Source organism: Lipophrys pholis, assembly GCF_963383615.2.
Source record: "Lipophrys pholis genome assembly, contig: SCAFFOLD_28, whole genome shotgun sequence".
NCBI lineage: Eukaryota > Metazoa > Chordata > Actinopteri > Blenniiformes > Blenniidae > Lipophrys > Lipophrys pholis.
In genome coordinates this window covers 95,892-120,265 of record NW_028292088.1, presented here as the reverse complement: position 1 = coordinate 120,265, position 24,374 = coordinate 95,892, and the positions used below count along the sequence as shown (strand labels likewise).

Here is a 24,374-nt window from a genome sequence, read left to right as displayed (position 1 = left end):
GTCTGCAGTACACAGGGGCTGCAACTTTCAGACCAAACAGGCCTTTTCACTACTTTGCACCAAACACACACAGTATTTTCATCTTTAAAGAAACACAGCTTCCAAGCTCCACAACTAAACTTGTTCTGCTTCAGAGAAACCAAATCCCTAAGAAGCTGGTGTCACCTCGTGGTGTCTCTGGAATTCAAGGAGAAGAATCAGGAACTAAGTTCTACTGGTTTTAGCTGTCTCAGCTCTTCAGCAGTTTAACTTCCAGAGACTTGTTTTGGCTCTTCTATCCCCTCTAGCTGTTTCTCTCCACATGTCACACACTCGGGTAACTCAACATGGACGCCAGGGACAGTGAAAGAGTGGTCCATCCACACACTACAGTCGTGAGCTGCCATGTTAAGGTGTGAGCCATAGTTAAAAATGCTTTTATTTGAGGGGTGGGATGGCTGAAGAGTCAGCTGGGTGTCCAGAGCCCTGCTCCATCATCACAGTCCTGCACTCTGAGTTGAAGACAGACTGAATATGCAGGAACCACTGCTCCTGTCCACCACTGCCATCTGCTGGCCAGAGGTGTAGGCACACCACTCTGCTGCTGTGTGTGGTGCTGAACCTCTGCTTCTCTTCTTCTCTTCCTTCTTCTCCCACCTTTTAATGTCTGCTGGAGGGTGGTCTGGGTTACACAATAAAAGAAGACCCTGTCCCCATGGGTTAGGGTTCGATCAGTCCAGTGTTGTGAGGTCAGCCTGTCCCTCACCCACCTCCCTGGAGCTGTGGACACTGTGGACACTGAGGACACTGAGGACTCGTGTTTATGGATCCTTGTTACTGTACAAAACCGGTGAACACTGCAACTCATCCCAACAAGCTCCGACTCCTCTTTGTCTCTCAGAGACACAGCAGATACTTCAGGATTATCCATGTAGTATTTAGTAGGGTTCAGGGCGTGGGGGGGTTTCAACACTGCTGGTCATCACTTAGCGCCATGGAGGAGGGCTTCTTCTTCTAATCTGCTGTGATTCAGCAGAAAGAGACCTAAACGTTGGGACTGGCACAGCCCCTGTTTACACATCAGATATTAGGAGATCAGTTAGTGTGTGTTCCTGTCCTGGTGTCCAGTGGTGCAGCCTGAAAGCTGATCTTGTGCCATTCAGAAGATGAACAGGTGAACAAACTCATTTCCTGCCCTGCTCATGGAAACAGCAGCAGCCTTTGTTTGCTTTCTGAAGATGCAGAGTGCAGGTCGAGAGCTTTCTGTGGCCTCTCTGCTGGCTGCACTCACGCCACAGCTTTGATTTCTGTGAGCAGAGTTTGATAGAGTTAAACTGCTTTATGTGGCAGCTGGTTCAACCCCCTGTTGACTTTGCCCACATACCCTCAGGCACACACTCACATACTGAGCCTCTCCTCTGCTCTGTGTTATTTTAACAATGGGCCCCTCCTCTGGAGAGCGCTTGTATAGACTGTGTGCCAAGAGCAGGATTAGTGTTTTATATCACTTCTGACATTCTGCTGGAGCCCCTGGTGGCTCCAGTTCCTGCGCCTGGACCTTGGATGTCTTCAGCCTGGCCCCCATGCTCGTTGTCGCCCTGGCCTCTGGAGGGATGTGGGCCCTGTTGGTCTCCAGCTCTTCTCAGAGCTTTACACACCGCAGCTCTTCACACCAGCCAATAAGAAAAGCTTCCTGCAGTGGAATGATCAAATGTTTAGTGATAATCACTATCCTAAAACCTCCAGAGTCTTCATGATCTTCAGAAATCCTCCTGTGTGCCCCCCTGCTCAGCCCCCCCCCCTTCATTCTTCCAGCCCTCTCTCCCTCTGATTATTACTTAATGAATTGCTGCTCCTGCAGGCGATGGGAAAGGAAAAGAGGCAGCGAGCCGGCCGGCCGGCCGCTCGGGTTTCAGAAACACTGGCTCCTGTTGCTGTGACAGCCAGTTGGTCCAACAAAGGGCCACATGTGCTCATTAGAGCCGCCGTGATGATAAAGCCATGAGAGGCAGACCTCTCATGGCTTTATCATCCTGCTGCTCCTTCTCACTGCCCCTGACGGAGGAGGTCCAGTCCAGCAATCTGGTCTGATATAGATTTGTGTGTGAGTACTACACCACCATAACAGCTGATTTTCATTCTGATCAAGTACAAATCCAATCTTAATGAGCTGTCTGCTCATTAAGGTGTGTTAACAGTAACCATTTGTCTGCTCCCAGCCCCCCCCCCCCCCGTCCGAGGTTCGACTGTACAGTGAACATATATTTTAGAGACTTGGAACAAACAATACATTATTTTTTCGGCCGTCTTTTTCAAAAATTGACCGTCCAAATGACGGCTGGAGGCTTGCTGCCTAAAACGACACAGAGACGGAGCTGGCACTACTTAAACTGGCTTTAGCAACCAAGCACTGCCCCCCCCCACACACACACACACACACACACACACACACACACACACACACACACACACCTCGGAGGACGAGCTCCAGTACCCGACCCAGTGCAGGGCTCTGTTGTGACGGTGTAGACCTGTGGCGATGGTGTATCAGCGTCAATTAAAGACAATAAACCAAAGAAATTTGAAGACTTCAGGAATGTAGAGGGAACCTGAGTTCCTACTTTTTCTAATATGACGCAGTCTTCAACAAAGGTCCGGGGAACCAGCAGAGTTTCCTCACTCACACGGTACCGCCCTTCATTCGGACTCTTCCTGCTGTTTGCAGAAGCGAACCATGAAGCAGCAGCAGAGGCCATTGAAAACATGGCGGACGCAGTCACACACGCCCGATTCGTGGGAACGGACCCCGCCAGCGACGAGGTGGTCCTGATGAAGATCCTCCAGGTACGACTCCTTCTTGATCTAGTTTTGCTCAGGAGCTTCATGTTCTTAATGTCGGGGGGACATTCTTGTGTTGCTGGCGCTTTAGGTTCTGAGGACTCTCCTGCTGACGCCTGTTGGAGCTCATCTTACCAACGAGTCGGTGTGTGAGATCATGCAGTCCTGCTTCAGGATCTGCTTCGAGATGCGGCTGAGTGGTGAGCCACGGCGATAGTGATCATCACACGAGTTCATTAGACGGTCACACACAGGTGACCTGTCCACACACATTCACACCTGAGGGCACCATTAAACCTCACCTGGCTGTGAAGCGGTGGAGAAAACACACTCGTGCACAGTGACAACATGTGAACTCCACACAGATTTAAACCCACAACCTTCTGGATGTGAAGCAATGCCAACCACTGCACCATCACAAAGCACCACCTTTCTATCAACATTGACAAATGGAATTTAAATGTTTTAAATAAGGATGGACTATTTCAAAGTATACAAACCTCACACCTCTGCAGTCTTTCTAGTATCTGCCCTCCTGTCCCTGTCCCTGTCTCTGTCTCTGTCCTGATTTCACCTCCAGTATAGGGACACAGCTGGAAGTCTTTCTAGTATCTGCCCTCCTGTCTCTGTCTCTGTCTCTGTCCTGATTTCACCTCCAGTGTAGGAACACAGCTGGAAGTCTTTCTAGTATCTGCCCTCCTGTCTCTGTCTCTGTCCCTGTCCTGATTTCACCTCCAGTATAGGAACACAGCTGGAAGTCTTTCTAGTGTCCGCCCTCCTGTCCCTGTCCCTGTCTCTGTCTCTGTCCTGATTTCACCTCCAGTATAGGAACACAGCTGGAAGTCTTTCTAGTATCTGCCCTCCTGTCCCTGTCCCTGTCCCTGTCCTGATTTCACCTCCAGTATAGGAACACAGCTGGAAGTCTTTCTAGTATCTGCCCTCCTGTCCCTGTCTCTGTCCCTGTCCTGATTTCACCTCCAGTATAGGAACACAGCTGGAAGTCTTTCTAGTATCTGCCCTCCTGTCTCTGTCTCTGTCTCTGTCCTGATTTCACCTCCAGTGTAGGAACACAGCTGGAAGTCTTTCTAGTATCTGCCCTCCTGTCTCTGTCTCTGTCTCTGTCCCTGTCCTGATTTCACCTCCAGTATAGGAACACAGCTGGAAGTCTCTCTAGTATCCGCCCTCCTGTCCCTGTCCCTGTCTCTGTCTCTGTCCTGATTTCACCTCCAGTATAGGAACACAGCTGGAAGTCTTTCTAGTATCTGCCCTCCTGTCCCTGTCCCTGTCCCTGTCCTGATTTCACCTCCAGTATAGGAACACAGCTGGAAGTCTTTCTAGTATCTGCCCTCCTGTCTCTGTCTCTGTCCCTGTCCTGATTTCACCTCCAGTATAGGGACACAGCTGGAAGTCTTTCTAGTATCTGCCCTCCTGTCTCTGTCTCTGTCCCTGTCCTGATTTCACCTCCAGTATAGGGACACAGCTGGAAGTCTTTCTAGTATCTGCCCTCCTGTCTCTGTCTCTGTCCCTGTCCTGATTTCACCTCCAGTATAGGAACACAGCTGGAAGTCTTTTGTGTTGAATGTATTTGATGTGTGTGTTTGCAGAGCTCCTCAGGAAGTCAGCAGAACACACTCTGGTGGACATGGTGCAGCTCCTGTTCTCCAGGTCAGTGGACAGCAGACATTCTGTATGATCACTTGGTGGAGTTAAGCTTCAAAGTGTACGCTGAGGCCTGTTCTCATCACGTTTCAGGTGAAAACGCCTTCTTATGTTTGACTTTCGGGAAGGTTTCATGTGTACTCGGCAACATTTTCAAAATGGCAGAAATACTGAAAAGGATGTGGTTTTCCCATGTGGCCACTAGTGGGTGCTGTTCTTTACTGAAACCACCTACACTCACTGGCCACTTTATTAGGTCCACCTGTCCAACTGCTCGTTAACGCACATTTCTAATCAGCCAATCAGGTGGCAGCAGCTCACTGCCTTCAGGCATGTAGACCTGGTCCAGAAGACCTGCTGCAGGTCAAACCAGCATCAGGAGGGAGAAGAAAGGGGATTCCACTGACTTTGAACGTGGCTTGGTTGTTGGTACCAGATGGGCTGAGTATTTCAGAACCTGCTGATCTACTGGGATTTTCACCCACAACCATCTACCATCTCTAGTGTTTCCAGAGAATGGTCCGGAGAAGAGAAAAGATCCAGTGAGCAGCAGTTCTGTGGGTCAAATGTCTTGTTGATGCCAGAGGTCAGAGGAGAATGTCCAGACTGGTTGGAGCTGATAGAGCGGCAGCAGGAACTCCAGTAACCACTGGCTACACCCGAGGTCTGCAGGAGAACGTCTCTGAAGGCACAACACCTGGAACCTTGAGGGGGAGGAGCTCCAGCAGCAGAAGACCACCCCGGGTGCCACTCCTGTGAGCTAAGAGCAGGAAACTGAGGCTCCAACCCCCACAGGCTCACCAACACTGGACTATGGAAGACTGGAAGAACCTTGCCTGGTCTGATGAGGCTCCAGTTCTGCTGCGACATTCAGATGGTCGGGTCAGAATCTGGTGTCAACATCATGAAAGCATGGATCCATCCTGCCTTGTGTCAACGGTTCAGGCTGGTGGTGGTGGTGCTGCTGGTGGTGCTGGTGGTGGTGGTGCTGGTGGTGCTGGTGGTGCTGGTGGTGCTGGTGGTGCCATGTCCATCCCTTTATGACCACAGTGGACCCGTCTTCTGAGGGCGACTTCCAGCAGGATAACACTCCATGTCATAAACCTCCAATCATCTCAGACTGGTTCCTTCAACATGACAATGAGTTCACTGGACTCAAAAGGCCTCCACAGTCACCAGGTCTCAATCCAGTAGAACCTTTGTGATGTGGTGGAACAGGAGACTCACATCCTGGATGTGCAGCCGACAAACCTGCAGCCACTGCGTGACGCCATCATGTCCATATGGACCAACGTCTCTGAGGAACGTCTCCAGGACCTTGTTGAATCTAGACCACCAAGGATTAAGGCAGTTCTGAAGGCAGAAGGGGTCCAACCCGGTACTAGCAAGGTGGACCTAATAAAGTGGCCGGGGAGTGTACGTATGTACTCAGAACACTGTCAGCATGGAAGCTCCTTCAAACGCTCTCGCTGCATCGTTTCTGTCCACTCATGGTCTGAATGAAAGAGATTCGATGTTCTCCACGTGAACCGGATGATGATGTGAGAAATACTAAGAAGTTCAGTGGTGCACACTCCATTCATAGTTCTGAATGAATCTCTCTCGTGCCCCATGGAATGGTATGGTCCGGTACGGTTCAGGGAATTTGGGATTTTCCAAAAGTAACGGCTCCAAAGGTTGAGTCCCCTCCGTCAGAGTACTCAGGACAACAGAACGGGCATGATTTTGAGGAGCCGTCTGCTGATTGGTCATTGATTTAAGACACGCCCTCAGTATTTTAATGTCTTTAATGTTGTTAACATATTCAGCTTTGCACTGGTTTTCATGTTGGTCCCTAAAGAGCAGACGAGGCAGGACGGAGACCGGGACTCTAGAGCAGACGCTACGGCTGGAACCGATGCTCTACCAAGTCCACTCGTCATATTGGGTCGCTGGCCGCCGCGTGCCGCCCCGGAGCTCCGGTTCCCGACGCTGAAGTTCTGGAACCTGCCGGTCTGTGTGACGTGATGCAACGCGACGATCCGACTCGGACTGCGTCCACACACGGGTTTGGCTCTGGGTAGCTTTGCCATACCGCTCCGTACCGCTCCGTATCGCTCCGTACCACTCAGTACTGCACCGTACCGCTCCGTACCACTCCGTACCGCTCCGTATCGCTCCGTACCACTCTGTACTGCACCGTACCGCTCCGTACCGCTCCGTACCGCTCCGTATCGCTCCGTACCGCTCCGTATCGCTCCGTACCACTCTGTACTGCACCGTACCGCTCCGTACCACTCCGTATCGCTCCGTACCACTCTGTACTGCACCGTACCGCTCCGTACCGCTCCGTATCGCTCCGTATCGCTCCGTACCGCTCTGTACTGCTCCGTACCGCTCCGTATCGCTCCGTACCGCTCCGTACCGCTCCGTACTGCTCTGTACTGCACCGTACCGCTCCATACCGCTCTGTACTTTGTGTGAGGTGTAAACTGTAATGGCTGATGGTCTGACTGAAACAGAAGCACAGCTCATCTTGATCAGGGACTTTAAATGAAGAAGACCTCTTGTTGTCATTCTGATTTTATACCATCTTCATCACTTCCAACTCAAAATGTGTGTTTCAATGATGATAATCATAGTTTAATGAATGAGAAGAGGATTGTGTTGGGAAAAGGCTAGAGCGGCAGTGCTGTCCCTCCTCACCTCTGGATGTTTCTCTCAGCCCTGGTTCTGGTGCTGCCAGCAGAGGGTCAGTGGGCCGCTGCTCTCACTAATGCTGCAACATGCCATTGAGCATTAAGCCACCTCTCTCAGCATGCACACCTCCAGGGAGCAGCCGGTCCTCCTGCATCAGAGTGCCGGTCACATTCAGCCGCAGACGAGGGGATGAGCCGTCTGATCTGCATATAGATGAAGCTGCTCTTTGCTCTAACAGCACAGCTCCAACCCCCATAAATACTAAGGAGCATATCACACACACACACACACACACACACACACACACACACACACACACACACACACACACACACACACACACACACACACACACACACACACACACACACACACACACACACACACACACACACACACAGAATTAGCATTGGCAGCGATAGCAGACAGAAGCAATCAGGAGAATCAGCTACAGAGAAAAAGCTTGTCTGCTCATCTGAATGTAGAGCAGCACAGCAGGAGAACAAACAAACAAACATGCTCTAAATAAAGTTATGCTTTGATTCGCCTCCTCTCTGGAGGGGTTCGTCTCCAGCGACACTATTTGACGCAGGATTTGCCACAAAGCGATAAAAGCTTATTTATTTTTGTTTCCAGTAAAGGCCACTGTTGGTTTGTGCTGAGCTCTTCCTCACGGCTTCTTACTGACATCCTGGATCCTCTGGCTCTTCTCTCTCTGGCTCTTCTCTCTCTGGCTCTTCTCTCTCTGGCTCTTCTCTCTCTGGCACTTCTCTCTCTGGCTCTTCTCTCTCTGGCTCTTCTCTCTCTGGCGCTTCTCTCTCTGGCTCTTCTCTCTCTGGCTCTTCTCTCTCTGGCTCTTCTCTCTCTGGCTCTTCTCTCTCTGGCTCTTCTCTCTCTGGCTCTTCTCTCTCTGGCCCTTCTCTCTCTGGCTCTTCTCTCTCTGGCTGCACACTGTACTGGACATTTATGGTCATCTGTACATCATCATTCACAATATACAGTCACACCGTCCACTGCATCATGTGTTTAGTCACACCGTCCACTGCATCATGTGTTTAGTCACACCGTCCACTGCATCATGTAGTTAGTCACACCGTCCACTGCATCATGTGTTTAGTCACGCCGTCCACTGCATCATGTGTTTAGTCACGCCGTCCACTGCATCATGTGTTTAGTCACGCCGTCCACTGCATCATGTGTTTAGTCACGCCGTCCAATGCATCATGTGTTTAGTCACACCATCCACTGCATCATGTGTTTAGTCACACCATCCACTGCATCATGTGTTTAGTCACGCCATCCACTGCATCATGTGTTTAGTCACACCGTCCACTGCATCATGTGTTTAGTCACGCCGTCCACTGCATCATGTGTTTAGTCACACCGTCCACTGCATCATGTGTTTAGTCACGCCGTCCAATGCATCATGTGTTTAGTCACACCGTCCACTGCATCATGTGTTTAGTCACGCCGTCCACTGCATCATGTGTTTAGTCACGCCGTCCACTGCATCATGTGTTTACTCACGCCGTCCACTGCATCATGTGTTTAGTCACGCCGTCCACTGCATCATGTGTTTAGTCACGCCGTCCACTGCATCATGTGTTTAGTCACACCGTCCACTGCATCATGTGTTTAGTCACGCCGTCCACTGCATCATGTGTTTACTCTGCATGACGGAGCCGGTGGAGTTGAAAAGAATAATTCTTTAGAGTTACATATTTGGTAAATTTACTCTTAGCGACTTCACACAGAATGTTAAAATGAGAATTTGGCATTTTGAAGAGAAAATCCATTTCAAAGTTAAATCATTAAGTCTTTAAGGGGGAGCATGTGTTCATGAGATAAAGACTTTAGTCCTGATGGTTGTTTCTTCACCCACCAGGGGGGAGGGAAGGGTGAGAGGGGTGAGGGAAGGATGAGAGGGCTGAGGGAAGGGTGAGAGGGGTGAGGGAAGGATGAGAGGGCTGAGGGAAGGGTGAGAGGGGTGAGAGAAGGATGAGAGGGGTGAGGGATGGGTGAGAGGGGTGAGGGAAGGGTGAGAGGGGTGAGAGAAGGATGAGAGAGGTGAGGGAAAGATGAGAGGGGTGAGGGAAGGGTGAGAGGGGTGAGGGAAGGATGAGAGGGCTGAGGGAAGGGTGAGAGGGGTGAGGGAAAGATGAGAGGGGTGAGGGAAGGGTGAGAGGGGTGAGGGAAGGATGAGAGGGCTGAGGGAAGGGTGAGAGGGGTGAGGGAAGGATGAGAGGGGTGAGAGAAGGATGAGAGGGGTGAGGGAAGGATGAGAGGGGTGAGGGATGGGTGAGAGGGGTGAGGGATGGGTGAGAGGGGTGAGGGAAGGGTGAGAGGGGTGAAGGAGGGTAGAGAGAAGGATCAGAGAGGAGAGAGAGAAGGATGAGAGGGGTGAGGTAAGGGTGAGAGGGGTGAGGGAAGGATGAGAGGGCTGAGGGAAGGGTGAGAGAAGGATGAGAGGGGTGAGAGAAGGATGAGAGGGGTGAGGGAAGGATGAGAGGGGTGAGGGAAAGATGAGAGGGCTGAGGGAAAGATGAGAGGGGTGAGGGAAGGATGAGGGAAGGGTGAGAGGCATGGGAGAAGGATGAGATGGGTGAGAGAAGGATGAGAGAGGTGAGGGAAGGATGAGAGGGGTGAGGTAAGGGTGAGAGGCATGGGAGAAGGATGAGAGGGGTGAGAGAAGGATGAGAGAGGTGAGGGAAGGATGAGAGAGGTGAGGGAAGGATGAGAGAGGTGAGGGAAGGAAACACTTTCCAAAATAAAATCTGAGCACATCTAAAAGACTTGGACCATCCCGTCATTTCTCCGTCTTCCTTTCTTTCCCTCCGTTCTTTGAGTTTCTCATCATGAACCTGGAGGAAGTTGAGGTTTCAGTGTCGACAATCCACAGTATCATTCATCCATTCAGAGAAATCTCAGAGCGTAGTGGGCCAGGCTGAAAACCCACACTGATGCCTGTGACCTTTGACCCCTGAGACTTTGGAAACTAGTTCTAAATGGAGGTCAGTCCAATTCAACTTGATTCAGAGCATCAAATCAGCTCAGCCCTTTGGAGGCACGTTCTCAGAGACAGAGCAACGATTCCCCAGAAGCAATTCCCTTGCTTCTGAAGCTGGAACGGTAAACTCCTGCAGAACCAGGCTCAGAGGGGGGGGGGGGGCTTCTGGCTGTCCCAGCTGAGGCTAGAAGTCAATGCCACATATAAACAAGGTCCTCGCTGGCCGGGACGACCTCTTCCTGGAGCCAGGTTAGTCCTTCAGCTGGCAGGGTTCCCATGGTGTTCTGAGGAACACCTCATTGACCCTGGTGGTGCTCCAGGGTCAATGAGGTGTTCCTCAGGACACCTCATTGATCCTGGTGGTGCTCCAGGGTCAATGAGGTGTTCCTGAGGAACACCTCATTGACCCTGGTGATGCTCCAGGTGGTGCTCCTGAGGAACACCTCATTGACCCTGGTGGTGCTCCAGGTGGTGCTCCTGAGGAACACCTCATTGACCCTGGAGCACCACCAGGATCAATGAGGTGTCCTGAGGAACACCTCATTGATCCTGGTGGTGCTCCAGGGTGGTGCTCCTGGTGGTGCTCCAGGGTGGTGCTCCTGGTGGTGCTCCAGGGTGGTGCTCCTGGTGGTGCTCCAGGGTACTAGAGTGAACTCTTCACCACACAAAGAGGACGATTTCCTTCTCTCTCCAAAGGAACCAGATTGACCATGGTATCTCTGGAAGCTTCACATCAAGGATGAAATCCAGCAGTTTGCTCTCCTCTTTCTTCTTCCACCTCCACCTGTCACCTCCACCTGTCACCTCCTCCATCACTGGCAGCAGCTCAGAGATGGATCACTAACTGAAGCTCCTCCACATGGAGAGGTTCCACTAAGCCCAGCGTCCTTGGCTTGGGGCAGTTAGAGCTTCAGTGACGTGGATGGACTCTCCGTTAGGGGAAACAAAGCCTGAACATGGAATCATTGATCCTGGTGGTTTAATTCCCAACAGCAGTTTACTTTAAAGTGACCTCGATCTGATCCTTTGGTCACCATAGTGATTCCTCTTTTCTCCTCTGCCTGGATGATCCTGCAGAAAGAGATGATGAGTGGTGAAACAATATGAGGAGAGCTCACATTTAGTGTGTAAACAAACCTTCCTGAAGCCCCTCCTCCAGACCAGCAGGCTCAGAATGGCAGCCTAGAGTGGTTCTCCATTCAGATACTGGACCAGGAAACGCTGCAGTACCTTAAACTTACATGTCTCATCTTCACATACTCATTCCCCAGCGCAGTCTGTGTGCAGCCACTGCACAGCCATCCACTGCACAGCCAGCCATCCACTGCACAGCCATCCACTGCACAGCCAGCCACTGCACAGCCAGCCATCCACTGCACAGCCATCCACTGCACAGCCAGCCATCCACTGCACAGCCATCCACTGCACAGCCAGCCAGCCACTGCACAGCCAGCCAGCCACTGCACAGCCAGCCATCCACTGCACAGCCATCCACTGCACAGCCAGCCAGCCACTGCACAGCCAGCCACTGCACAGCCATCCACTGCACAGCCAGCCACTGCACAGCCAGCCATCCACTGCACAGCCATCCACTGCACAGCCAGCCATCCACTGCACAGCCAGCCACTGCACAGCCAGCCAGCCACTGCACAGCCGACACTGCACAGCCATCCACTGCACAGCCATCCACTGCACAGCCAGTCACTGCACAGCCAGTCACTGCACAGCCAGCCACTGCACAGCCAGCCACTGCACAGCCGACACTGCACAGCCAGCCACTGCACAGCCACTGCACAGCCAGCCACTGCTCAGCCAGCCACAGCCAGCCAGTCACTGCACAGCCAGCCAGTCACTGCACAGCCATCCACTGCACAGCCAGCCACTGCACAGCCAGCCAGTCACTGCACAGCCAGCCACTGCTCAGCCAGCCACAGCCAGCCAGTCACTGCACAGCCAGCCACTGCTCAGCCAGCCACAGCCAGCCAGCCACTGCACAGCCAGCCACTGCACAGCCAGCCAGCCACTGCACAGCCGACACTGCACAGCCAGCCACTGCACAGCCACTGCACAGCCAGCCACTGCTCAGCCAGCCACAGCCAGCCAGTCACTGCACAGCCAGCCAGTCACTGCACAGCCATCCACTGCACAGCCAGCCACTGCACAGCCAGCCAGTCACTGCACAGCCAGCCAGTCACTGCACAGCCAGCCACTGCTCAGCCAGCCACAGCCAGCCATCCACTGCACAGCCAGCCACTGCACAGCCAGCCAGCCACTGCACAGCCGACACTGCACAGCCAGCCACTGCACAGCCACTGCACAGCCAGCCACTGCACAGCCAGCCACTGCACAGCCAGCCACTGCACAGCCGACACTGCACAGCCAGCCACTGCACAGCCACTGCACAGCCAGCCACTGCTCAGCCAGCCACTCCATGTTAACATGTAGTGTTTATGATTAAACGGGAGTATTATCCTGAGAGACACAGTATACAGTATTATATACAGTATTTATTTGAACTTTAACATTATTCATCCTTTTTGTTATGCATCCTAACTTTGATCTAACAAGTATAAAGTTAGATATGTTAAGTACTTAACTGCCGTTATGGTACTACCTCCTAAGAAGTCTCGGGACACCAGAGTTAGTAGAAAAGTGTATTCCTGCGTTTAGCCGACTCCTCCTCTAACGGAGTTTCTTCTCTATCTTGCCTAAACAATATATAGCGAGCGACGGTCAAAGTCCTGGTGATTTCAGAAGTTCAGAAAAAACACACAGATTAACTTGCACTATGGAGGTCAGGTGACCCCGGTATGGCGTGGAGGTTTGGGGTGCCTGTTGTGTGTTTCCAGGTCCTTCTCACTATTTCTCCTCTTGTGAAGGACTGCTGGTGAAATCAGATTTAATAATGAGATGAGGAGCAAACAGTGAAGCTGTGGTGGTTAAAACAGGAGGAGAAAGACTTTAACATCATCTGCTTTATACTTTATACTTTATACTTCATACTGCTGCTGCTTCTCTTCTACTTTATACTTTATACTTCATAACTCCATACTGCTGCTGCTTCCCTTCTGCTTTATACTTTATACTTTATACTTCATACTGCTGCTGCTTCCCTTCTGCTTTATACTTTATACTTCATAACTACATACTGCTACTGCTTCCCTTCTGCTTTATACTTTATACTTCATAACTACATACTGCTACTGCTTCCCTTCTGCTTTATACTTTATACTTCATAACTACATACTGCTACTGCTTCCCTTCTGCTTTATACTTTATACTTCATAACTACATACTGCTACTGCTTCCCTTCTGCTTTATACTTTATACTTCATAACTACATACTGCTACTGCTTCCCTTCTGCTTTATACTTTATACTTCATACTGCTGCTGCTTCTCTTCTACTTTATACTTCATAACTCCATACTGCTGCTGCTTCCCTTCTGCTTTATACTTCATAACTCCGTACTGCTGCTGCTTCCCTTCTGCTTTATACTTCATAACTTCATACTGCTGCTGCTTCTCTTCTACTTTATACTTCATACTGCTGCTGCTTCCCTTCTACTTTATACTTCATACTGCTGCTGCTTCCCTTCTGCTTTATACTTCATACTGCTGCTGCTTCCCTTCTGCTTTATACTTCATAACTCCGTACTGCTGCTGCTTCCCTTCTGCTTTATACTTCATAACTCCATACTGCTGCTGCTTCCCTTCTGCTTTATACTTTATACTTCATAACTCCGTACTGCTGCTGCTTCCCTTCTGCTTTATACTTCATAACTCCATACTGCTGCTGCTTCCCTTCTGCTTTATACTTTATACTTCATAACTCCATACTGCTGCTGCTTCCCTTCTGCTTTATACTTTATACTTCATAACTCCATACTGCTGCTGCTTCCCTTCTGCTTTATACTTTATACTTCATAACTCCATACTGCTGCTGCTTCCCTTCTGCTTTATACTTTATACTTCATAACTCCATACTGCTGCTGCTGCTTCCCTTCTGCTTTATACTTTATACTTCATAACTCCATACTGCTGCTGCTTCCCTTCAGCTCAGGTTTAACTGATGTGCTGCTGTAATTATCACCGGGTTTCACTGGAGAACACAAGAATTACAGACCACAGTAGGTGGAATCATAGATATCATCAAACAGTGTGTCTCCCACACACACACACACACACACACACACACACACACACACACACACACAGCTCGCTTCTCATTTTGTCACGTTCACCCCCCCACTTACCCCCCGACCCTGGATAATGGAGATGTGAGCCCCCCCCCCCCCAGGGAGAATAATGAGCAGCAGCCCTTCAGAAGGAGCGTCAGATTGCCTGCTGAAAGTATTAGGCATGTTAATCTGTTGGACCCACAGATCATCCAATAATGCTGCTCGCAGGACAACACTCTATTAACGGCAGGATAATGTCAGGAGGGCGGCAGACCTCCTTTTGTTTGCCTGTGTGTGTGTGTGTGTGTGTGTGTGTGTGTGTTCGTTCTGAAGCTTTGCAGGAAAATGAGATGTCAGTAGCACACACACACACACACACACACACACACACACACACACACACACACACACACACACACACACACACACACACACACACACACACACACACACACACACACACACACACACACACACACACACACACACACACTAGCAGTCAGTGTATTTGTGTGTCAGGTTGGAAGGTGGAGGTTCCCACCATGATATTGCCCAGCGGAGCAGCTTAGGACACGTCCTACAATCCTTTGTGTTTACCCTCTCATGTGGTTGAGTTGTGCTGGTTGGATGCTGGTTGGATGCTGGTTGGGTGCTGGTTGGATGCTGGTTGGGTGCTGGTTGGATGCTGGTTGGGTGCTGGTTGGGTGCTGGTTGGATGCTGGTTGGGTGCTGGTTGGATGCTGGTTGGATGCTGGTTGGGTGCTGGTTGGATGCTGGTTGGGTGCTGGTTGGATGCTGGTTGGATGCTGGTTGGGTGCTGGTTGGATGCTGGTTGGGTGCTGGTTGGGTGCCGGTTAGGTGCTGGTTGGATGCTGGTTGGATGCCGGTTGGGTGCTGGTTGGATGCTGGTTGGATGCTGGTTGGGTGCTGGTTGGGTGCTGGTTGGATGCTGGTTGGGTGCCGGTTGGATGCCGGTTGGATGCCGGTTGGGTGCCGGTTGGGTGCCAGTTGGATGCCGGTTGGATGCTGGTTGGATGCTGGTTGGATGCTGGTTGGATGCTGGTTGGATGCTGGTTGGGTGCTGGTTGGATGCTGGTTGGGTGCTGGTTGGGTGCTGGTTGGGTGCTGGTTGGGTGCTGGTTGGATGCCGGTTGGATGCCGGTTGGATGCCGGTTGGATGCCGGTTGGATGCCGGTTGGATGCTGGAGAAGATATTGAAGCCCCGAACAAGGAGCCTGCCGGCTCCTGGCCCACAGTGGTGAGGACCTTCCTGACATTCTGTCTCCATGAAGTGAAAAGGTCAGAGGAATGGGGGCCGGCACTCACACTGTTTGTGCTACAGGCTTTCTTCTTCACACTTACCAGCCATAATAAGCCTGTCAACCCTTCCAACTTAAAGGCTTGTGTGTGACTTAAAGATCACATGAGAACATGTGAATGAGGATAACGCCTGTGGCTGGATCCCTGCTGCTGGTGTGTGATTAGATTATGGTTTGGTATGGAGCCCTATGGTTGTTACACACAGACAATACACGATGGAGTCCAATGGTGAACAGGAATGGTGCGAGGGTGTTCCCTTGGAGAACGCCAGTACTTATGGAGAACGGTTCCGTCTCACTGTCAGATGTTCTCACTCTCCCTTTGGGGTTGGTGTACAGAACTTTGATGGCTTGGACAGCTTCTTCTGGGATTCCATAGAGATTCCATTGGTTCCATCTCTCTCCCGGAGAACATTCATCTTTTTCCAGATGCTTTTATTGTCTGAAATGTTGTGGAACAATCAGCATGCAGGCAGTAAACCTCTGGGGAATTAGATAATCATGCTGTCTGTATAAATGAAGACTTACTTTCACAAGCCCTCTCAGTGCCAGAGTCTTTTATTATCACCAATGTACCAGAAGTAGCTTATAGTGCCAATAGAAAACATCTTTGAAAACAATAAAGAAGTCACCTCAGAAGGGTTGGTGTTTTGTTGTGTGGAGCAATCAGCAGAAGAACAATCTTAACCACATCCCCTTCCCTACAACCGTGAGTCCCTCTGAAGCTGGAGGCTGGTTATGTGTCCTGCGTCTGGCCGACCGTGTCCCTGGAGGACGGCTGCACACCAGGGACATCCTTTGTGAAGTAGTCCCACACCATTCTATGTACTTCTTTTGCTATCTGGAGGGAACAAACTACATGATAGGCGTTATTTAGAAAAAACAAACATTCCAAAGCTGTCTGGTGATGTGAAACTCAGCATTAAGCATTTGTCTTACTTGTATTTACATGGATGTGGCCTGTACGCTCCTGGCTACTTCATTAGGTCAGCCCTATTACTTTTAAAATCCTGCAAACTGTAAGGAAGTGGATATTTCTTCCCGCACCATTGGTAGCATGTACACACAAAGTTTCTTAGCAATTGGGCTGACCGTTTCTGAAAACAATCTGTGAAAAGGTTCCCATTCAAAGCGTTGAACCCTAATGGAGTGGAAAACACACAAGGAACCTCCGTCTTCAACACCAGGCGACGTCGCCATACTTTCACCTTCATTTAACTTTCTAAAGCTTAGCGCTCCTGTCCTCTATTCAGAAGTCACACATGCTTTCTCTGTCTTCTACCAAGTTTAAGTTGTTTCTTTAGTTTAACGTGGCAGTCTGGAGATTGTCCTTAGAGTAGGAGAAGGTGTGGAGTTACCCAACAAAAAGAAGTTGCTCTCTCTCGTCACGAGGGCTGGGCAACAAATCCATTTAATCCATTTATCGAATTTGGAGCGAAAATCGATTTTCATTGTGCGAGCTCAAGTTTTCCTCCCAGTTTTTCAGCATGTTTCTGGTTCTGTTCTACCATTCCTTGTGGGTCGTCTTTGTGGTTCTTATTGTGGAGGTCGTAGGTGTTGGTGTGAGGAGCATCAGTGGGTCAACATACTGCTCTCCACACCAACAGCAACACTATCGTCTCAGTAAACAAAGTCTCTGACGCTGCCAACATTTACAAACTAGTACATTTATTGAAGTAGAATTCCTAGTAGGGCTGCTGTGGTCAGTAATGAACTATCTGCAGGAAATGGGTTGGTAGGTAGGCCATGTCATTAAAGTCAGTTAAACAATGCTGTCTGTGCGCTGCGGTGGATAGATGCAGCCCACCACAGTCTTTACTCTGAACTTATCTGCTCTGGGAGTGTCTGCTCTGGGAGTGTCTGCTCTGGGAGTATCTGCTCAGGGAGTGTCTGCTCTGGGAGTGTCTGCTCTGGGAGTGTCTGCTCTGGGAGTGTCTGCTCTGGGGGTGTCTGCTCTGGGAGTGTCTGCTCTGGGAGTGTCTGCTCTGGGAGTGTCTGCTCTGGGAGTATCTGCTCTGGGAGTGTCTGCTCAGGGAGTGTCTGCTCAGGGAGTGTCTGCTCTGGGGGTGTCTGCTCTGGGAGTATCTGCTCTGGGAGTGTCTGCTCTGGGAGTATCTGCTCTGGGAGTGTCTGCTCTGGGAGTATCTGCTCTGGGAGTATCTGCTCTGGGAGTATCTGCTCTGGGAGCGTCTGCTCAGGGAGTGTCTGCTCTGGGAGTATCTGCTCTGGGAGTATCTGCTCTGGGAGTGTCCGCTCAGGGAGTCTCTGCTCTGGGAGTATCTGCTCAGGGAGTCTCTGCTCTGGGAGTGTCTGCTCTGGGAGTATCTGCTCTGGGAGTATCTGCTCTGGGAGCGTCTGCTCAGGGAGTGTCTGCTCTGGGAGTATCTGCTCTGGGAGTATCTGCTCTGGGAGTGTCTGCTCTGGGAGTGTCTGCTCTGGGAGTGTCTGCTCTGGGAGTATCTGCTCTGGGAGTGTCTGCTCTGGGAGCATGCAGCTGCCTGAGCATCATTTTACTGTGAGGCCCGTTCTTAGCTGATTCCCGATTCTTCTCTCATGGCTATCATCAGCCGGTTAATTGGTCGGGCGCTGATAATAACTAAAGATCAAGAGAAACAGAAAAGGTACGAGCACTAACTGTTTCTGCTTTGTGTCCTGATGAAACACTCTGGTATGAAGAGGTGATTGTACTCGTGCCACCATTGTGACTCTGCTGAGTGTGTGGCTGGTACAATCCATTCACAATAATCCCTCAAGCTTTGTGTTGATTAAAGCAGCTGTGCAACATGTGTTCTGCTCTGATGATAAAATGTCTGACTGTAAGGTCAAGCAGATCTGTGTTACCTTCTATAAGGTCCACATACCATCAGACCAGGTCACGTTTCCTCTTCCCAGGAGAAGATGCCTATACAGTTTTTAAACATTCAACTTCACTCTGCTTTGTTTTCCCAGATTACCACAGTTCAAAGAGGAGGCCAAGAGTTTTGTTGGTGCCAACATGAAGAAGGTAACATGATTGAGATGTTGAATGTGAACCCAGTCTGCTTGTGCTTGTTCCTGTTCTGGTTTCTCTCATTGTCCCTCATTGCCATTTTGCTGTGATGAGATTTCTATCAACATCCTGTCTGTGGACGTTACCTGGAGAAGTGTCAACCTGTCTTCCATAGCAACACAAGCACATGATCTCTTCCCATTATTTTCTGTAGTATATACTACTTCTATTAGAGAGAGAAACCTACATATTTCCTTTCACCCTGTGCCTGTCAGGTCTTTCAGATCATTTTTACTTTGAGTACTGCTCAGTTTTCTGTTTGCCGTGCTTGTTTGTGGCTCTTTTCCTTTCTCCAGACCTCTTCCTGTATCCTGCTCACTCACTATCTGATATGTGCAGAGCAGCATAGGGATTAGAGAGGGGACTGACACCATCTGCCACAGGCTGCCTCCGTCTGCCTTATTCTGCCTCAGTCTGTTGTCTCAGTCTGTTGTCTCACGCTGTTGTCTCAGTCTGTTGTCTCAGTCTGTTGTCTCAGACTGTTACCTCAGGCTGTTGCCTCAGGCTGTTGTCTCAGACTGTTACCTCAGGCTGTTGCCTCAGGCTGTTGTCTCAGTCTGTTGTCTCAGTCTGTTGTCTCACGCTGTTGTCTCAGTCTGTTGTCTCAGTCTGTTGCCTCACGCTGTTACTTCAGGCTGTTACCTCAGGCTGTTGCCTCAGACTGTTACCTCACGCTGTTACTTCAGGCTGTTACCTCAGGCTGTTACCTCAGGCTGTTTCCTCAGACTGTTTCCTCAGACTGTTGCCTCAGACTGTTACCTCAGACTGTTACCTCAGGCTGTTACCCCAGGCTGTTACCTCAGGCTGTTACCTCAGACTGTTGCCTCAGACTGTTACCTCAGACTGTTACCTCAGGCTGTCACCTCAGACTGTTACCTCAGACTGTTACCTCAGGCTGTTACCCCAGGCTGTTACCTCAGGCTGTCACCTCAGGCTGTTACCTCAGACTGTTGCCTCAGACTGCTGCCTCAAACTGTTACCTCAGGCTGTTTCCTCAGGCTGTTGCCTCAGACTGTTACCTCAGGCTGTTGCCTCAGGCTGTTGCCTCAGGCTGTTACCTCAGGCTGTTGTCTCAGGCTGTTTCCTCAGGCTGTTGCCTCAGGCTGTTTCCTCAGGCTGTTGCCTCAGGCTGTTTCCTCAGGCTGTTGCCTCAGACTGTTACCTCAGGCTGTGGCCTCAGGCTGTTGCCTCAGGCTGTTACCTCAGGCTGTTGTCTCAGTCTGTTGTCTCAGTCTGTTGTCTCAGTCTGTTGTCTCAGTCTGTTGTCTCAGTCTGTTGTCTCAGTCTGTTGCCTCACGCTGTTACTTCAGGCTGTTACCTCAGGCTGTTACCTCAGGCTGTTACCCCAGGCTGTTACCTCAGGCTGTTACCTCAGACTGTTGCCTCAGACTGCTGCCTCAGACTGTTACCTCAGGCTGTTACCTCAGGCTGCTGCCTCCGGCTGTTACCTCAGACTGTTGCCTCAGACTGTTACCTCAGACTGTTGCCTCAGACTGCTGCCTCAGACTGTTACCTCAGGCTGTTGCCTCAGGCTGTTACCTCAGGCTGTTACCTCAGGCTGTTACCTCAGGCTGTTTCCTCAGGCTGTTACCTCAGACTGTTGCCTCAGACTGCTGCCTCAGACTGTTACCTCAGACTGTTGCCTCAGGCTGTTACCTCAAGCTGTTGCCTCAGACTGTTACCCCAGGCTGTTACCCCAGGCTGTTACCTCAGGCTGCTGCCTCCGGCTGTTACCTCAGACTGTTGTCTAAGTCTTTTGCCTCACACTGTTACCTCAGGCTGTTGTCTAAGTCTTTTGCCTCACACTGTTACCTCAGGCTGTTACCTCAGACTGTTGCCTTACACTGTTACCTCAGGCTGTTACCTCAGACTGTTACCTCAGACTGTTACCTCAGACTGTTACCTCAGACTGTTACCTCAGGCTGTTTCCTCAGGCTGTTTCCTCAGGCTGTTTCCTCAGGCTGTTTCCTCAGACTGTTACCTCAGACTGTTGCCTCAGACTGTTACCTCAGACTGTTACCTCAGACTGTTACCTCAGGCTGTTACCTCAGGCTGTTTCCTCAGGCTGTTACCTCAGACTGTTACCTCAGACTGTTACCTCAGGCTGTTTCCTCAGGCTGTTTCCTCAGGCTGTTTCCTCAGGCTGTTTCCTCAGGCTGTTTCCTCAGGCTGTTTCCTCAGACTGTTGCCTCAGACTGTTACCTCAGACTGTTGCCTCAGACTGTTACCTCAGACTGTTACCTCAGACTGTTACCTCAGACTGTTACCTCAGACTGTTACCTCAGGCTGTTTCCTCAGGCTGTTACCTCAGACTGTTACCTCAGGCTGTTACCTCAGACCTGGTGCAATCAGCTGCTCTGCTCTTGTGTTTGGCTTTTGAGCTTCAGCAGTGAGCAAAGCCACCTGGCAGGAAGCTTGAAGGGAAGTTGCTGAAGTCTTCCTTCAGTCTTCCTTCAGTCTTCCTTCAGGCCACCTTCAGTCTTCCTTCAGTCTTCCTTCAGTCTTCCTTCAGTCTTCCTTCAGGCCACCTTCAGTCTTCCTTCAGTCTTCCTTCAGTCTTCCTTCAGGCCACCTTCAGTCTTCCTTCAGTCTTCCTTCAGGCCACCTTCAGTCTTCCTTCAGTCTTCCTTCAGTCTTCCTTCAGGCCACCTTCAGTCTTCCTTCAGTCTTCCTTCAGTCTTCCTTCAGTCTTCCTTCAGTCTACCTTCAGTCTTCCTTCAGTCTACCTTCAGTCTACCTTCAGTCTTCCTTCAGGCCACCTTCAGTCTTCCTTCAGTCTTCCTTCAGGCCACCTTCAGTCTACCTTCAGTCTACCTTCAGTCTTCCTTCAGTCTTCCTTCAGTCTACCTTCAGTCTACCTCCAGTCTTCCTTCAGGCCACCTTCAGTCTTCCTTCAGGCCACCTTCAGTCTTCCTTCAGTCTTCCTTCAGTCTTCCTTCAGTCTTCCTTCAGTCTTCCTTCAGTCTTCCTTCAGTCTACCTTCAGTCTTCCTTCAGTCTACCTTCAGTCTTCCTTCAGTCTTCCTTCAGTCTACCTTCAGTCTTCCTTCAGTCTTCCTTCAGTCTTCCTTCAGGCCACCTTCAGTCTTCCTTCAGTCTACCTTCAGTCTTCCTTCAGTCTTCCTTCAGGCCACCTTCAGTCTTCCTTCAGTCTTCCTTCAGGCCACCTTCAGTCTTCCTTCAGTCTACCTTCAGTCTTCCTTCAGTCTTCCTTCAGTCTTCCTTCAGTCTTCCTTCAGTCTACCTTCAGGCCACCTTCAGTCTTCCTTCAGTCTACCTTCAGTCTTCCTTCAGTCTTCCTTCAGTCTTCCTTCAGTCTTCCTTCAGTCTTCCTTCAGTCTTCCTTCAGGCCACCTTCAGTCTTCCTTCAGTCTTCCTTCAGTCTTCCTTCAGTCTTCCTTCAGGCCACCTTCAGTCTTCCTTCAGTCTTCCTTCAGTCTTCCTTCAGGCCACCTTCAGTCTTCCTTCAGTCTTCCTTCAGTCTTCCTTCAGGCCACCTTCAGTCTTCCTTCAGTCTTCCTTCAGTCTTCCTTCAGGCCACCTTCAGTCTTCCTTCAGTCTTCCTTCAGTCTTCCTTCAGTCTTCCTTCAGTCTACCTTCAGTCTTCCTTCAGTCTACCTTCAGTCTACCTTCAGTCTTCCTTCAGGCCACCTTCAGTCTTCCTTCAGTCTTCCTTCAGGCCACCTTCAGTCTACCTTCAGTCTACCTTCAGTCTTCCTTCAGTCTTCCTTCAGTCTACCTTCAGTCTACCTCCAGTCTTCCTTCAGGCCACCTTCAGTCTTCCTTCAGGCCACCTTCAGTCTTCCTTCAGTCTTCCTTCAGTCTTCCTTCAGTCTTCCTTCAGTCTTCCTTCAGTCTTCCTTCAGTCTACCTTCAGTCTTCCTTCAGTCTACCTTCAGTCTTCCTTCAGTCTTCCTTCAGTCTACCTTCAGTCTTCCTTCAGTCTTCCTTCAGTCTTCCTTCAGGCCACCTTCAGTCTTCCTTCAGTCTACCTTCAGTCTTCCTTCAGTCTTCCTTCAGGCCACCTTCAGTCTTCCTTCAGTCTTCCTTCAGGCCACCTTCAGTCTTCCTTCAGTCTACCTTCAGTCTTCCTTCAGTCTTCCTTCAGTCTTCCTTCAGTCTTCCTTCAGTCTACCTTCAGGCCACCTTCAGTCTTCCTTCAGTCTACCTTCAGTCTTCCTTCAGTCTTCCTTCAGTCTACCTTCAGTCTTCCTTCAGGCCACCTTCAGTCTTCCTTCAGTCTTCCTTCAGGCCACCATCAGTCTTCCTTCAGGCCACCTTCAGTCTTCCTTCAGGCCACCTTCAGTCTTCCTTCAGGCCACCATCAGTCTTCCTTCAGGCCACCATCAGTCTTCCTTCAGGCCACCTTCAGTCTTCCTTCAGGCCACCTTCAGTCTTCCTTCAGTCTTCCTTCAGTCTTCCTTCAGTCTTCCTTCAGTCTTCCTTCAGTCTTCCTTCAGTCCTCCTTCAGTCTTCCTTCAGTCTACCTTCAGTCTTCCTTCAGTCTACCTTCAGTCTTCCTTCAGTCTTCCTTCAGTCTACCTTCAGTCTTCCTTCAGTCTTCCTTCAGTCTTCCTTCAGGCCACCTTCAGTCTTCCTTCAGTCTACCTTCAGTCTTCCTTCAGTCTTCCTTCAGTCTTCCTTCAGTCTTCCTTCAGTCTTCCTTCAGTCTTCCTTCAGTCTTCCTTCAGGCCACCTTCAGTCTTCCTTCAGTCTTCCTTCAGGCCACCTTCAGTCTTCCTTCAGTCTACCTTCAGTCTTCCTTCAGTCTTCCTTCAGTCTTCCTTCAGTCTTCCTTCAGTCTTCCTTCAGTCTTCCTTCAGTCTACCTTCAGTCTACCTTCAGTCTTCCTTCAGGCCACCATCAGTCTTCCTTCAGTCTTCCTTCAGTCTACCTTCAGGCCACCTTCAGTCTTCCTTCAGTCTACCTTCAGTCTTCCTTCAGTCTTCCTTCAGTCTTCCTTCAGTCTTCCTTCAGTCTTCCTTCAGTCTACCTTCAGTCTTCCTTCAGGCCACCTTCAGTCTTCCTTCAGTCTTCCTTCAGGCCACCATCAGTCTTCCTTCAGGCCACCTTCAGTCTTCCTTCAGGCCACCTTCAGTCTTCCTTCAGGCCACCATCAGTCTTCCTTCAGGCCACCATCAGTCTTCCTTCAGGCCACCTTCAGTCTTCCTTCAGGCCACCTTCAGTCTTCCTTCAGGCCACCTTCAGTCTTCCTTCAGGCCACCTTCAGTCTTCCTTCAGGCCACCATCAGTCTTCCTTCAGGCCACCATGGGGTTTAGCACGCCTTGAGTTCGGACAACTTCAGCATGAAAAAGCTGTCAGTCTCACCTCCTGATGACGGAGGCCTGATGACGGAGGCCTGATGCTCGAAGGCCTGATGACGGAGGCCTGATGCTCGAAGGCCTGATGACGGAGGCCTGATGCTCGGAGGCCTGATGACGGAGGCCAGATACTCAGAGGCCTGATACTCGGAGGCCTGATGCTCGGAGGCCTGGTGACGGAGGCCTGGTGACGGAGGCCTGATACTCAGAGGCCTGATACTCGGAGGCCTGATACTCGGAGGCCTGATACTCGGAGGCCTGATACTCGGAGGCCTGATGCTCGGAGGCCTGATGCTCGGAGGCCTGATAGACGGAGGCCTGATAGACGGAGGCCTGATAGACGG

At 50.6% G+C, this 24,374-nt stretch overlaps 1 protein-coding gene across 3 annotated transcripts in view; it reads left to right on the top strand.

The window, feature by feature from the left end:
* The window catches only part of gbf1 (golgi brefeldin A resistant guanine nucleotide exchange factor 1), a 142,566-nt gene that overhangs the window by 59,155 nt on the left and 59,037 nt on the right, over positions 1-24,374 (top strand). For 2 of the 3 annotated variants that reach the window (XM_080493903.1, XM_080493902.1), the window contains exons 5-8: positions 2,705-2,823; positions 2,909-3,017; positions 4,422-4,482; positions 18,610-18,664. In XM_080493903.1, the coding sequence (XP_080350029.1) occupies positions 2,705-2,823; positions 2,909-3,017; positions 4,422-4,482; positions 18,610-18,664 (344 nt within the window). The remainder of the gene's footprint in view (positions 1-2,704; positions 2,824-2,908; positions 3,018-4,421; positions 4,483-18,609; positions 18,665-24,374) is intronic. The other variant, XM_080493904.1, reaches the window with a different exon arrangement.